The 14,344-nt window shown below is 45.3% G+C and overlaps 1 protein-coding gene across 1 annotated transcript in view; it reads left to right on the top strand.

Annotated features, from left to right (window-relative positions):
* DUSP16 (dual specificity phosphatase 16) overlaps positions 1-14,344 on the top strand; it is a 44,390-nt gene that overhangs the window by 12,462 nt on the left and 17,584 nt on the right. Inside the window, exon 3 of the mRNA XM_065887657.1 lies at positions 5,969-6,132. Within this exon, the coding sequence (XP_065743729.1) occupies positions 5,969-6,132 (164 nt within the window). The remainder of the gene's footprint in view (positions 1-5,968; positions 6,133-14,344) is intronic.

The following is a 14,344-nucleotide window of genomic DNA, read 5'->3' on the forward strand; positions in this document are numbered from 1 at the left end:
CCTGGTGGCGCAGTGGTTGAGAGTCCGCCTGCCGATGCAGCGGACACAGGTTCGTGCCCCGGTCTGGGAAGGTCCCACATGCCGCAGAGCGGCTGGGCCCGTGAGCCATGGCCGCTGAGCCTGCGCGTCCGGAGCCTGTGCTCCGCAACGGGAGAGGCCACGACAGCGGGAGGCCCGCGTACTGCAAAAAAAAAATTCCTTCACATACATTCTAGAATAAGTAAATGAATGGGTCGTATTTATGTCCCCCAAAGGGGGTCTTTGTTTTACAAAAGGGTTAAGCTGCCTGAGAAGTATATTTAAAAGCTGAAATTATATAAACTGTGAAAAGGGTTTAATGTACAGAAATGAAATTTGCATATGACTTTAGAAAAATATCTTTCGTAAAGTAGAGCTTTGTGTAAATAGATTTCTGTACATAGCCATGGAACTCATCCCCAGTATGGGAAGGGGCTACCTTTAATCCCCCTTCCCAGTTTAGGCAGCTCTGTCAGCTGATAAAGCTCTTAGGACTTGCTCCCCATTTGAACTGAAGCATAAGTGAGCAGCCCTCTGTTTCTCCCTGCAAGGAACTGTCTTCAGAGTCACGGAATTGACATTTATCTCTGGTTTGACTAAAAGGAGACAGAAACATTTTGAGAATTTGCGTCTTAAAATTAACATTGCTAATCTGTAGTAAAGTGCTACTTTTGTGAATATTCTTTTATTTTAAGAAACAACTCTGTGATTTATAACTGCAAGGGTCAGAGGGAAGAGAAAACCGACCAGTTGGAATTGTTTAGTGGCATCGTTTTAAGTATTTTATTTTACATGGCAGACTTTTTTTGCCTCTGAAAATGGAATGGTGGTTGACATTGGCTTTTATAGAAAATTATATTTATGGTTCGAATTGTGAAGGAGGTACTCTTAAGGGAAGAAGTATTTCTTGGCTGAATGAGAAGAAAGTGATATACAAATTATGAATGGCTTTAAGCTGTACCAGGTGTTTTCTCCGTCCAAAGTAATATGTATGTTTTTATTTATAAATATGCATTCTACAGGTAAATTTGTGGAAGACTAACAGAAATATGGATTTTTAACATTGCAGTTTGTCTGCCTGTTCATCCAAGTGTGTAGAGGCCAGTGGTGTCCGTATGTCTATCCGCTGGTCTCCCCACCCCCATTTCTCTACAGGCCAGGGTGTCTGCATATGTGTCTTCCGTTCTCTTAAAACAAACACTCCTAGCACAAGGGGCCAAAGCCGGTACAGCATTCTGAGATTGAGGTCTGTCTTAGGGAAGCACACGTGCGTTGTTCGACTTTCTATTTTCTCCATTCCTAGACAATAAGCAGCATAAGATCTAGGGACAGGAGAGACTTGGCAAGATTGGACGGTGAGTCAGATACTCGAACGACTTTAAAAAATATTTTTAAACTTTTTCAAGAAGCGTGTCAGTTTCTCAGTGCTGCTTTCACAGTAAACAAGCGGAGATCATGAACTGGTGTTGTGTCTTCTTGTCATGATAGAATCTAACTCAGGGTCTGGGGACAGCAGAGTTGGGACAAGGGCAGAGGTGACTCTTGATTCTGTGTCTGTCAGCCATTTGTAACAGAAAGTTTACGTAGATGAATCGTACTTTTCTTCTTGTAAGAGAAAGAGGGACATTTCAGACATGTTTCAAAACTGAGTCGCTGACGAGGCTACAGATAGTTTCTCGAGGGTTCGGGTAAGTCGGGCAGTGTCTCATCTGTTGTTAATTAATGAAATGAAACTGGGGTCACTGGAGTCCAACGATGAATGAAAGGTCAGCGGATGGAAAAAACTGTCAATAAAGGAGGATGTCAGCAGAGTGGAACATTGTCAGAGATAAAGATCAGGGAGAATGTACTCTTTGGCTGAGGTAGTGTTGTGTGGAAGTTACCAGGAGTCCTGGTTTGGGACATTGCAAGCCAGCCTGAGCACTAGATGAATGCTCTGATTTCGCAAAATCTGTTAAATATTTTAAGGCTGTTTGGATTCGTGCTGCTAGAAATTAGTTGAAAAAATTTGTAAGGAAAAAAACAGTTTCTGTTTGTTTTATAATGTGTTATTGCTGTTTTGTTTGGCTTTGGGGTTTTGTTTTGAGGCTGAATAGTGGCTGCTTTCTCTCGTTTTTTGGTTTTTGTATTTTCTGTTTTCTTAGAATTTTCTAGAGCCACACTCACATTTTACTTGTTAGGACCGCCAAAGTTAGAAGCGATTTAGGATAAAATGAATGATAGAGCTGCACTTCAAACAGCCCAGGCCGGCCGGCCTTCAGTTTACGACTGTTGGAGAATTTGTCCCCTGTGAACGTAGTTCGGTGGAGGACGGGCTGAAAGTCACCGAGATGCCGCAACCGTCTCACCACCGATTCACAAACCGTGATCGTAAGCCGGCCATGACCGTGTTCTTTGTATCTCCCGCTAGTTCTTCCTCAGCTTTGTTACTGGTCTCATGTGACTCACACTTACAGAGTTCTTGTTTCTCTGGTCAGGTCAGATCTCCTTCCCTTTTTCTCTCCCTCATCGAAGTTTTCGAACCATGTGGCTTGGGGGAAACAAGGCTCTTCCGTGAGTTTGGGAGAGGCCCGTGGCCATTTTCAGCCAGGTGAAATGAGACTAAAATGAGGGCAGGACCCCAGAGATGTCAGCAGGCTGTCCCCACATCCTAGAGAGCGTTGCAGTTAATTCCGTGGTATTTAGAGACACGGCTTAGCAGAGCGAGTGAGTACAGTCTCGAGCCGGGCTCACGTCCAGCTCTGTTGATTATCACCCGGCGTCTTTCTGAACCTCTCTTTCCTCATCTGTAAAATGGGAGTAATCGAAGCACCTACCTCATGGGGCAGTTGTAAGGACTGAACAAACCCTTGTAAAGTGCTTAGAGCAACACTTGTCACATAGTAAATGTCCAGTAACTCTGGGAGTCCTTACATTATTTATAAATAGGATGACATAAGTTTCAGATGGAATTCAAGTGGAGTTTCCTTGGATTGCCTGGTTTCTCGGTTCTCTGAGAACATTTACTGGACTCTCGTTTTGTTGGATTTAAGTGAGAGAACATCCCATGAACTGTTTCGGAAACAGAATAGGAAAAAACATGAAAGCAGTTCTTTAGAGAAACACCAGAACAACAAAAGTTAATGGAAGTTAAAATTTAAATTATAATCAAAATAGTGGCCGTCAGTTATCGCATTGGGTAGGTGTAAGATAGGCAAATAATGTATAGACTCTTTAACATCTATTATTACAAGAACTGCTTTGAGGGAAAAACTCACCTTAAATAACTGCATTATGCAGTTAAGAGACTGAAAAGGACAAAACATTAATGAAATAAAATGATAAATCCTAAACAGTGACAGGCACATACGTATGCCAATATTAACTGACCCCTTTTTTGAGATTGCCGTGGCTTATACTTTAGGTGTAGGGATTCTAATTTACTTCATTTCAGTAGCTGCGACAGCCCTAGCACAGCATTTCCTTGAGTGTGAGTTCCACCAGCTGAGATTTTAAGAGATTTTAGGGGGGAAAATGGGAGGGGAAATTCCATGGTCAAATAAGTTTGGGACCCTTAAATTAAATGAAAGTAAACTAGTTTCCTTAGAGATTTTTTATCAGAGCTTTTAATACGTGTGCTGTGAGTCTCCCAGGGAGACGTGATATGCAGTGTTTCTCTTACTTTTTGGACCGGTATCCCGTCTGTCAGCTTCCTGCAGGACGCCAGCGCCCTGGAGCGGACTCTGGGAAATGCAGCGTCAGAAGCATTACTGTTTTCGCTTTGTCTCAGGTGTATCCTACCGAGGTGTAGCTGCAGATCAGGGGTGGAGGAGGGGGCGGCCCACAGATGAAGCTGGGACCTCGATGTCGGATCGCTGTACCACGGGGGGCTCCCTCTGCGCAGGCACAAAGCACTCACGCATATGAGCTAACTCAGTCCTCTGACAGCTCTGTGAGGCGGGTGTGATCATTATTCCCATCTTACGGACAGGAAACTGATAGCCAGAGGGCATAAGTCACTTGTCCAAACAGCCAAAACATGGTGAAGCCAGGACACAGACTCAGGTACAGGGGCCTCTGCCCGCCCTCCCTCTGCTGTACGGTCGCCGGACTCACGTGTGTGTGGCTTGTATGCTGCGTGTGTGTGCACAGGGCGGGCCGGTGGTGGTGAGGGAACAGCATGAAAGTGTGAGGTGACAGTGAGTTTTGTGTGGCTGGAGAGCGCAAGAAATGAAACCTTAACGCTGAACAGGTACAGGTCCCCAGGGCCTCATCGGTCCCGCAAAGGAAGGTGGGGTTTCTATAATGGAACCCCCTGCTCTTTCTATCAGGTTACCTTAAGAACTTTAATAAGCAAACTGCTTAAGGGTAAAAACAGTGCAGACACTTGGCTTGGAGGCTAGGATGCACACCTACCTCCATTTTGCAGGTGGCGTGGTTATTGTCACCGACTTGCTGCTGTCCCAGCTTGCACTGTGCACCCCATGCTGAGCAGACGGTGGACGCAGGAGTCCAGAGGATCATGCTTGCGTTGAACATAATACAGGGGATGAAAACGGGTGACACCTCCCCCGTCAACTCCCTGCGCTTCTGCAGTTTTTGAGGGCATATTTTATATGTTTCTGGAAGCGCAGGAAAGGCTAATGGAATGTAGCTCAAGGAGATGGAGATAAATGTTTAATGAGATTTTAGGGTCCTTTTTAAGATTTTATCTTTTACTGGAGTATAGTTGCTTTACAACGTTGTGTTAGTTCCTTGCCGTATAGCAAAGTGAATCAGTCATATGTATACATATGTCCACTCTTTTTTAGAGCTCCTTCCCTTTAGGTCACCACAGAGCACTGAGTAGGGTCCCCTGTGCTGTACAGCAGGTTCTCACTAGTTCTCTGTTTTATACACAGTAGTGTATATATGTCAGTCCCAACTAGGGTCCTTTTTAAGGCTTGATTAAAGAGGTAAAAATGAGGCTGCTCTGTCTTCTTAACAAGTTAATTGTTTTTTAATTTAGTAGTATTAAAAATATACACATATTCCCTATAATCCAAATGTCTTTGGTTCCCAGTTTAGATGTAGTGACTAGGGAGGGTCTGGATAGTGAGGGATTCATCTGAAAATGTATCAGAATGTATTCAGTTCTTGGGTTTGGATTTGGATAGCAAGGAGTCTTTAGATTGGAAAACCCAGTGAAGATCTTGTTCATCTTTTCTTGTCTGAAAGGAGGTGAGAGTGTCTCCTTAGCCAATAGATTTCTCTTCATTAACAGGTAGTGAGACTGTGACCTAATGAAGATCATAGGGTAGGTCATTATAAGGACGGGACTGGAAAACACTGAATTCCTCTGAGTCCAGAAATCTTGCCACAAGGCGTCCATGTAACCTGAGCAGTTAGGGTCTGTCGGCCCTTCCTCACAGTGCTCGGCCGATGAACGGGAGACCCCGGAATCGGGGCAATTATGCGACCCTTGATATAGAGAATATTTGTAAGAGTAAGGGGAGTATGTGGTATCTTTGAAATATAAAACTTATACAGTAGGAAGATTTAAATTCATTCTAGAAGGAACTTCTAACTCTGTCAATTTTATTTTGAAGAAGTCACGTCTGGCCTCGGTTCATGTGTTTTTGTATCCGCATTTTGCATCTGTCTTGGCTTGGTTATCTGCTACTTTCAGTCCTCTTTAAGTCACACGAAATAGGACAGGGAGCAGGGGGAAGACGTAGGATGCGCGAAGGTGAAGGGAGTGAGAGCAAGGGGGGGTGAGTCACTAAGTGCCTTCAGGGCCTGGGGTCCCTTTCGTGGGCTTGCAGAGCCGGGGCTGGTGCTGGATTGTACCCCAGACGGAGCAGCTGTGGACGGGGCTCCACTTCCATCTGTGGGATCTGATTGTTCTTTTCAGACAACTGTATTTGAGTAGTTAGCAGAAGGCTGGTTTTCATCTTTATGCACGGCGTAACTGTACCCTGTCTGTCCTTAGGTGGGTTTGCCGAGTTCTCCCGCTGTTTCCCTGGCCTCTGTGAAGGAAAATCCACCCTAGTCCCCACCTGCATTTCTCAGCCTTGCTTACCTGTTGCCAACATTGGGCCAACCCGAATTCTGCCCAATCTCTATCTTGGCTGCCAGCGAGATGTCCTCAACAAGGTGGGTGCTTTGAAAATATCCTTCGTTGCAGGGTTTCTTGACAGCAGCTGGAGAAGCACTGGGCTGCCGGTGGGCTGTCCTTTCAGGCACACGCACCCCGTGTTCTTCGTGCAGCTCCCCTGTGAGCAGCCCAGCGGCCGTACCATCCTCCCCAGTGCCGTCTGCTGTGACGTTCTGCTCGCTGTAGGAAGCCTAAGCCGTTGTCAAGGGTGCTGTTCTTACAGGTCCAAGAGACCTGCGGTTGGGCACACCCAGGAAGGCTGATGCCGCCTAGATGATTTCACATATAGAGATGTATTTATTTACTGCAGCAGCTAGAAAGGGAGGTTGGCTTGGACTGAGGAAGATCTCATGATGACTCCTGGCTAGAGGGGCGGGGAGGGGGGTAAAAGGATGGTGAGGACCAGCGCTAAGAAGACGCGCTGCGGGCGCCCCGCCTGAGGCCCCTTGGAGCAGTTTGGTTGAGAAAGAAGAGGGAGGACCATAAATAACTGGATGAAAAGGATGTGAGCCGTTCTGAACAAGGTGTATCCAACGGAGGAGCCGTGTTGATTGCTTGAGGCCATTATATATCACGGTACACACATGACAGCGGTAGAACTAAGATCCGTCTGTCTCCACTGCTTATATGCTCTTAACAAGCGGTGCTAGAAAACAGTGCTCTAACTGCCTGGAAAGTGATTTGTCTCTAAAACCTCTTGTTTACATCACCTCTAATTGAAAAAGCAATCAAAGATCTTAATTCGACTGCTGGTGATCTGCAAGTGCTGCTTTTTGGGTTTTTCTGCTTGAGGAGCTGAAAGAATTGGGCTGACCGTAAAATAAGCTTCCAGGTGGGCTTGCTTTACTTCAGCACGTGGAGAGCAAAAACACCCTCTCATTGGGCAGCAAGGAGGCATTCTTTCTGCTCTTTTTTTCTTTTTTTGTTCTCAAAACTCCTGCCTCTTCAGAATTTTGCCTGGACATTTTTGCTAACATGTCTGCTCGTTCTGTGAGGTATTTGACATTTGATAGCTTATGCTTGCACTGAGCCTTTCTGGTGGGGTCACGATGTCTTTGAACACGTGAGTTTTATTAGTTCTCTTTGAGAGATAAGCAAACTATGTCACAGAAAGCAAAATTAATTTCCTAAAGTCACATGCAACCCTGGGGCAAACCTGGAGATGCTTTATTTAATCCTTAGATCAGCAAATAAAACAAAATGAAATAAAATTCCTAGTTAAGGACCCTGTTCAGAATTCCCCCCAGTAAAACTTAACCGGTCACTGGCAGGTGATTTGACAAGTAGTTATGTGACAGGTCCTTTTTGTTGCTTCTGACGTTCAGTGCAGTGGTACCTTGATTTTGCTGCATACCTTTTCCAGGTTTAGCAAATGTGTCAGTTAACAGCTAAGTGAGGCCTGCAGGGTGAGAGCAGTTAAACTGGAACCTGAAGTTGAGGTGTGCCGGGGGCTGATAGTTTTCTGTTTTTAATTGGCTTCTCCATGTCTGTGTGCTAAACAGGATAGGCACATAGATGCCTTGAAAGGAAATGGTTGTAGGGGGAGAATGGGTCTATGCAAGCTCATGGCGAAACAGGTTGAGCAAGGAGTCATTGGGGAAGACCGTGAGAAAGCTGCTTTGGGAGCTACCGAGGTGCAGACTAGGGAGTGGTGAGAAGAGTGCGTGCTTTCAAGGTGGTGAGTAGAAATTTCTATGTAGGTAACCTCTAGATTCACTGTTGAGAAGAGTCCTAGTGCTGGAGGGGATCTTACAGATCATTTAGTCAGCCTCCTTCATTCAAAAATGAGGAAATCGCAATTCCAGACATGTTAAATAAATTCCACATCACCCCGCTGATGGGTTTTAGAACTGGATGTGCCTCTCTTTCGAAAACAGCATAAACTCATCTCCCTGCTCCACTCTCTGGTTTAAACTTCCCAGGAGAAATAATGTGCTCTCTTCTTCTGGAAGATCTCCAGAGATGAAGATTTTACAATCTCCCCTAATAGTACGTTCCTTTTTAGTCAAACTTAGAAGTTTCTAAGAACAGCCACCACAAGACCACTAATCTTATTAGTCACCTTCCTATTTATTTATTTATTTGTAATAAAGTGCCACTAAAATATGTTAAAAGCATGTCACGGAAAATTTCTGGGGAGGATAATAGTGTTTATCATTTAAAATGCTAGGCTCTTTGTGTTACTGCATTTAACCCTCATAATAGGATTTGGAGGTAGGTTGGCTCTGAGTTACGTCACTTACTTACCCAAGATTTTGTGGCTAGAAAGTCATTGACCTCAAAGCTAGTGAGTGACAGAGACATCCTCAAACCCAAACTACTCTGGCTCTAAGTCCTGTGTTTGTAGAACACCAGAAATCCTCATCGTCTGGAAATTGAAATCTCTGTAACAGGCTGTCACGAAGGACTGACAAGTCTTAACAGTCTGTTGAATCACAGCTGAGATTTGTTTCCTCCTGCTTTTTCTACAGCATGTTCTATACCAGCACCATCCCACAGAAGTATAATGCAAGCCACGTATATAATCTAGAATGTTCTGATCGCCTTATTTAAAAAGTTAAAAAAAAAAAACCCAAGTGAAATTAATGTTAATAACATTCATCACCATATGTCTAGAATATTATCATTTCAACACGCGATCAATATAAAAAATTATTGGCACTCTACAGTTTTTGGTACTAGGTCTTTGAAATCTGGTGTGTGTCTTATGGACTCTGCACCTCTCACTGTGGACGTGCCACATGTGCCTGTGCTTCCTCGGATCAGATGGTGCAGGTCAGTACTCTCAGCATGTGATTGTTTTTACTTAGGTCTCAAAGACATAGCCCTTCTGTAAAAGACTGTAAGAGGGCACTGGCAGCAAAAAGAACACACTTCCTTTCCCCTCGCATCTGTACTTTGTTTCCCACAATCTGTCCTCCTCTGGTCTTTGAACTGGAGCTGTACAGCTGTTACACTAAAGCAGTTTGCTGGTGCCCACAGTTCACATCTGACTGAGTGGGACTTGAAGCAGAATCTCTAGTTATAATGGGACAGACAGACGTTCCTGATGTTTTTTTCTCCTTGACCAGTTAACATTTCAAATGGACTTTTGTTTCCCACTTACACACGGGGTGTACGGTGGAATTCCCTACTGCGAGTCGTTCCTGAGCCGGGACCTCTTCGGCTTCTTCCCTAAAGCTGCCGTGCCCGCGCTTTCCCCATTTTAAACAGGGTGCAGTCAGCTTTTTGGGGGTAGCTTCTTACTTCAGTCTTCCAACACGCACAGTTGGCTTTCCTGGGCTGCCTTGCTGTTCTGCCCGTCACCAGGACTACTGCCACTTTCTCTGGTGTTTTCGTACGAGAGTTAGGCTGTAGCCTGGACACCGTATAGCCAAATACTGCTTTCAGGTTTCTCTGTGATCTAGGAAGACAAAGGCTCATGTCGTCAGAATGATCAGTAAATGTATTTATTCAGGGTCCACGGTGTGTAGAACGCCATACAGAGTGCAGGTTGGTTAGACAAGACCTGTTCCTGAGACGGTAATTCGCAAACAAGGTGATTCAGGCAGGAGCGAGAGCCGGCTCCGGACCGGGAGGATTCGCATGCCAGGTCTTCGCCTCACCAGCCGGAGCCACGGGCCCGAATCTGCTTCTTCACCTGCAAACTGAAATGATTCCTGCCCCCTAGTGTTCTTGTGAGGCTCCTGTGACGTGGCCTTATGCCAGGCACCAAGAGCAGTTCCTGGTTTATAGGGACACTGTTATCGTCACCACCGGGTGGGGTGTACAAGGGTCCAGGGTGAGTGATGGGCACATTGGGCGTGGCTGGCTGAGGAAGGCTGGCTGGAGGAAGTAGGTCAATTCTGAAGGCAAGGGGAGTGGCAAATGCAAACTCACTCATTAAACTGACTTCAGAAAGAAAAATTACAACTCCTTTATCTACATTTGTAGTGCCTGTGTGATTTAATGGGACCTCTGTCCTCAGCCTAAATGAACATGGGCAACTTGACCAAACAGAGCAGTTGTATTAAAGCTGTATTCCATATATTACTCCACGGTCTGTATCAACAGAGTATAGAGCCCATATTTAGAAATTAGTCCAACTACAGGGCAAAGTTTATTTCATGGTTTAGGAGAAGGAAACAAAGGGGGAAGGAAAAAAAGTGATTGCAAATCATAGCAGTAAAATTAAGATTTATTTTTTGACTCACAAAAATTATTTTTGAACACTTTCTTGATTGTGTTTTGAAACCAGAATCTATTTTTTAATTTCTTAGGGGGTAATCTTTTCTACTTTACAGCTGAACCCTTTTTTATACCCAGCCTGCTGCATTCAGTGTAATTTCCCTACTTGAGGCCAATTAGGAAAAAGGACAGTTTGAATTAGTGAAAGATATACATTACAGGCTGGGGGGTGGGCAACAACTTTACTGAGATATAATTTATATACCATGTGATTTATAAGTTATTTTTAATTGAGATATAATTGACGTATAACATTATATATATAATGACGTATATGTTATACATCATTATATAATTGGCATATAACATATTTCAAGTATATTAGTTTCAAGTAACATTATATCCAACATTCAATATTTGTATATATTGCTAAATGATCACAATAAATCTAGTTAACATCTACCACCATACATAGCTACTCCTTTTTTTTCTTATGATGAGAACTTGTGAGATTTCTCTCTTAGCCACTTTCAAATATACAATACACTACTATTATCTATAGCCGGCATGCTGTACATTACATCTCCATGACTTACTTGTTTTGTGACTGGAAGTTAGTACCTTTCGACCACCTGTACCCCTCCCCTCCACCACCTCTGGCAGCCACCAATCTGTTCTCTGTACCTAGGAATTCCGTTTCTGTTTGTTTTTTAGATTCCACATGTAAGTGAGATCATACAGTATTTGTCCTTCTCTGTCTGACTTAGTTCGCTTAGCATAACGCCTTCAAGGTTCATCCTTGCTGCCACAAATGGCAAGATTTCCTTCTTTTCTAAGGCTGAATAATATTCCATTGTATACATAATACCACGTCGTCTGTATCCATTCATCTATCAGTGGGCACTTAGGTTGTTTCCATGTCTCGACTTTTGTAAACAGTGCTGCAGCGAACAAGGGGGTGCATGTGTCTTTCAGAGAGAGTGTTTTGGTTTCCTTCGGATAAATACCCAGCAGTGGAATTGATGGATCAGATGGCAGCTCTATGTTTAACTTTTTGAGGGACCGTCACACTGTTTTCCATAGTGGCTGCACCAGTTTACATTCCCACGAACTATTATTTTAAAAATAAGGTAAGGTAAGGGAACTAACATTTATTGAAACTTCTTGTATATTATGTGCCACTTTATCCTCATAACAGCTTTACAAAATAGAGATCATGAGCCCTGTTTTACAGGTAAGGAAACTAAAGCTGAGGGAGGTCAGGTAGCCCCTCCAAGGTCATTCAGGTAGCGGACAGTCACGTGCTGAGCCGGCCTCCCAGTTTTCTGGGACTGGTGCCCGTGTGCTTGTCCTGCACACTGAGTTCGCCCACAGTAACAGGAGGAAGGAGGGTTTAGAGGCACGTGTGCTGGCAGAAGGGGAAGTGGTGGTAGAAGTTGATCAAAACTTCCTTCTGACTGTTTCTGTTTTCTCAGTGTAGATCATCCATGAGCAGAGAGAGAGGATGAGGGAGGACATATGGAGAGTTTGAAAAGAACGGGGAAGGGCTGGAAAGGCATCCAGGCTAGAGGCCAGGTGAAGACCAGGGGCGTAGAGTGCCCGCTGGGGAGCGTGGCTGGAAGGGGGCCCTGCCGCAGCGTTGCTGAGTGTTCTCGGGCCACGTTCAGCTGCCAGCGTGCAGATGCAGACTCGGTGGCGAGCCAGGTTCATCCGGGGCTGTGATCTCGCCAAGTGAGTGTGAAGAGGTGACGGAGGGACCCAGTAGTTGAGGGTGAAAGCGAGGGAGGGATTCCAGGTGACCCTCAAACAGTGAGGGGGTTAATCCTCGTATCGTTTATGGTCGGCCCTCCCCCTCCGCAGGGCCTCTGCCACCTCAGAGTCAACCAGCTGTGGATCCTGTAATACTGTAGTGTTTACTGTTGAAAAGCATGCATGTATAAGTGGACCCGCACAGTTTAAACCTGAGTTGTTAAAGGGTCAACTGTGTAATGACTGGCCACGGAATTTAAGCCGGGCCAGGAAGGAAGGACAGACGTCATGAGGATGAAGGACAGAGAGGAGGCTGAATGAGGTCCTGGGGGGACTGAGGGACGCCAGGAGTGGTGGTGGAAGACGGGAAGCTGGAAGGAAGGAGGCGGCGTCCTGCAGCGCGTTGTGTGAGCTTATGGTTGCTGGTAATGGCAGAGACCGGACCGGGCCTCGGGAGGGAGCGCTCAAGGTGAGGCGCTCAGAGAACCCAGAGGCCACGGTGTCGGAAGGGTATTTGAAGGCCGGAGAAGAAAGATTATGTTACCAGTAGGAAGCACGTGTTAGCCGACTGGGCATAAAGTCGAGCCAGATATGAAACGGCATGAAGGCTCTCTGGAAGCCTAAGGATTGCGGTGTTTAATGACGGGACAGAGTAATACTGAGTCGTGTACGCTTTACACAACACACTGAAACAACGCTGAACGAATTACGTAAATTCCTTAAAATGTGGTAGGAAGTCACAGACCTCCATCTCTGAGTAAAAGCAGTCATGATTCTATAAAACAAACCCGTTCTTCATACTTGTGGTTCCATCCCAGTTCTTGCTGTCAGGAGCGTTGACATGAGATGCCCTCTCGGCCACTTATATGCCCGGCCATGAACGTCAGGAGAGAAGGGAACAGAACGGTCACGTGACGCCTTAGCTGACTGCCGCCCCCGCCCACCCCTCTGCTCTGCCGCCCTCGACAGGTGGGCGCCTGTCTCCTGGCAGCAGTGGGCTCCGGGCCGTCGCAGGGCTACTAACCCCATTTGAACAGTTTACTCGCCAGGACGCAATTGTGTTTGTTCTCGGACCTGTTTAGGCCAACGTACTTGTTATCATAACGATGTACGTTAGTTAAAATGTTGCATACACGGATGAAATATGAATGAGGAAAGAGAGTTGTTTTTCTGTGACCTAAGCTAAAGGGTTTCAAAAGATCCAGGAAAGGGACTTCCCTGGTGGCGCAGTGGTTGGGACTCCGCACTCCCAGTGCAGGGGGCTGGGGTTTGATCCCTGGTCAGGGAACTAGATCCCGCATGCATGCCGCCACAACTAAGGGGCCCACGTGCCTCAACTGTGAAGCTGGCGAGCCACGATTAAGGAGCCCACAAGCTGCAACTAAGGAGCCCGCCTGCCGCAACTAAGACCCAGTGCAGCCAAATAAATAAATGTTAAAAAAAAAAAAAAGATTCAGTAAAGACTGACTGCTCTACGTTTTTTTCTGTCTTACTAGGCAGGGGAAGGCAGCCGTAGAATATTTAGGGGACAGTCATAATCTAGATTCTGTCCTGATTTATTGCTTTACTAGTTCTTGCTCTTTAAAGAATGGAAAGTATAAGCGATAGATGCATTTGGTTGTGATTTTCTTAAGAACTCCAGTCAGCTAACCTATTTTTAAAAAAACACCAAGAAATTAGTGAATTAATGTACATTTATTTGTTTTGAGTTAAAATGTTTTACGTATATATGTAACATTTTTAACGGTTTCCTCTTTTAACTCATTTTTTCCACTGATGTATAACTGCCATTTTTTTCTCATTTCATTTTGTGGTTAAATTATTTTATTATCACTCCATTTCAACACATTAATGTCCCCTCCCCCCTTACATCATAAAGCTACTACTTAAGTGCATCTTTTTGTGGCACACCGTTTTATATGTGGAGAATATTGCTGAGACATAAACAGCGTCGTAGGCTTGGATGACTGATGTTTCTTACATGAGGTCAGAACTGCCCCTCTTTCGTGTTTCCTTTCCGTCGGGCCATGACCATTGGGCAGTGGCAGCAGCGGCGTGAGGCTGGGGGACGTGCACGTGGGCAGCCAGGCCTCAGCCGGGAGCAGCAGATGCCAGTGTGAACACGGCAGCAGGGCCGCGCTGTGATGCCCGTGGCTGCAACTGAGGTGACAGTCGGGGAAGAAAGAGGTAAAACGGGACTGACTAGTCTCCTCCGGTAGCCATCAAGTGTCCTGAGTTGCGTCCATGCCCAGAGGGGTGCGCCTTTATTTCCTAACTGGTTACAGTTAAAAAGGG

This window comes from Phocoena phocoena, chromosome 11 (genome assembly GCF_963924675.1).
Source record: "Phocoena phocoena chromosome 11, mPhoPho1.1, whole genome shotgun sequence".
Lineage (NCBI taxonomy): Eukaryota > Metazoa > Chordata > Mammalia > Artiodactyla > Phocoenidae > Phocoena > Phocoena phocoena.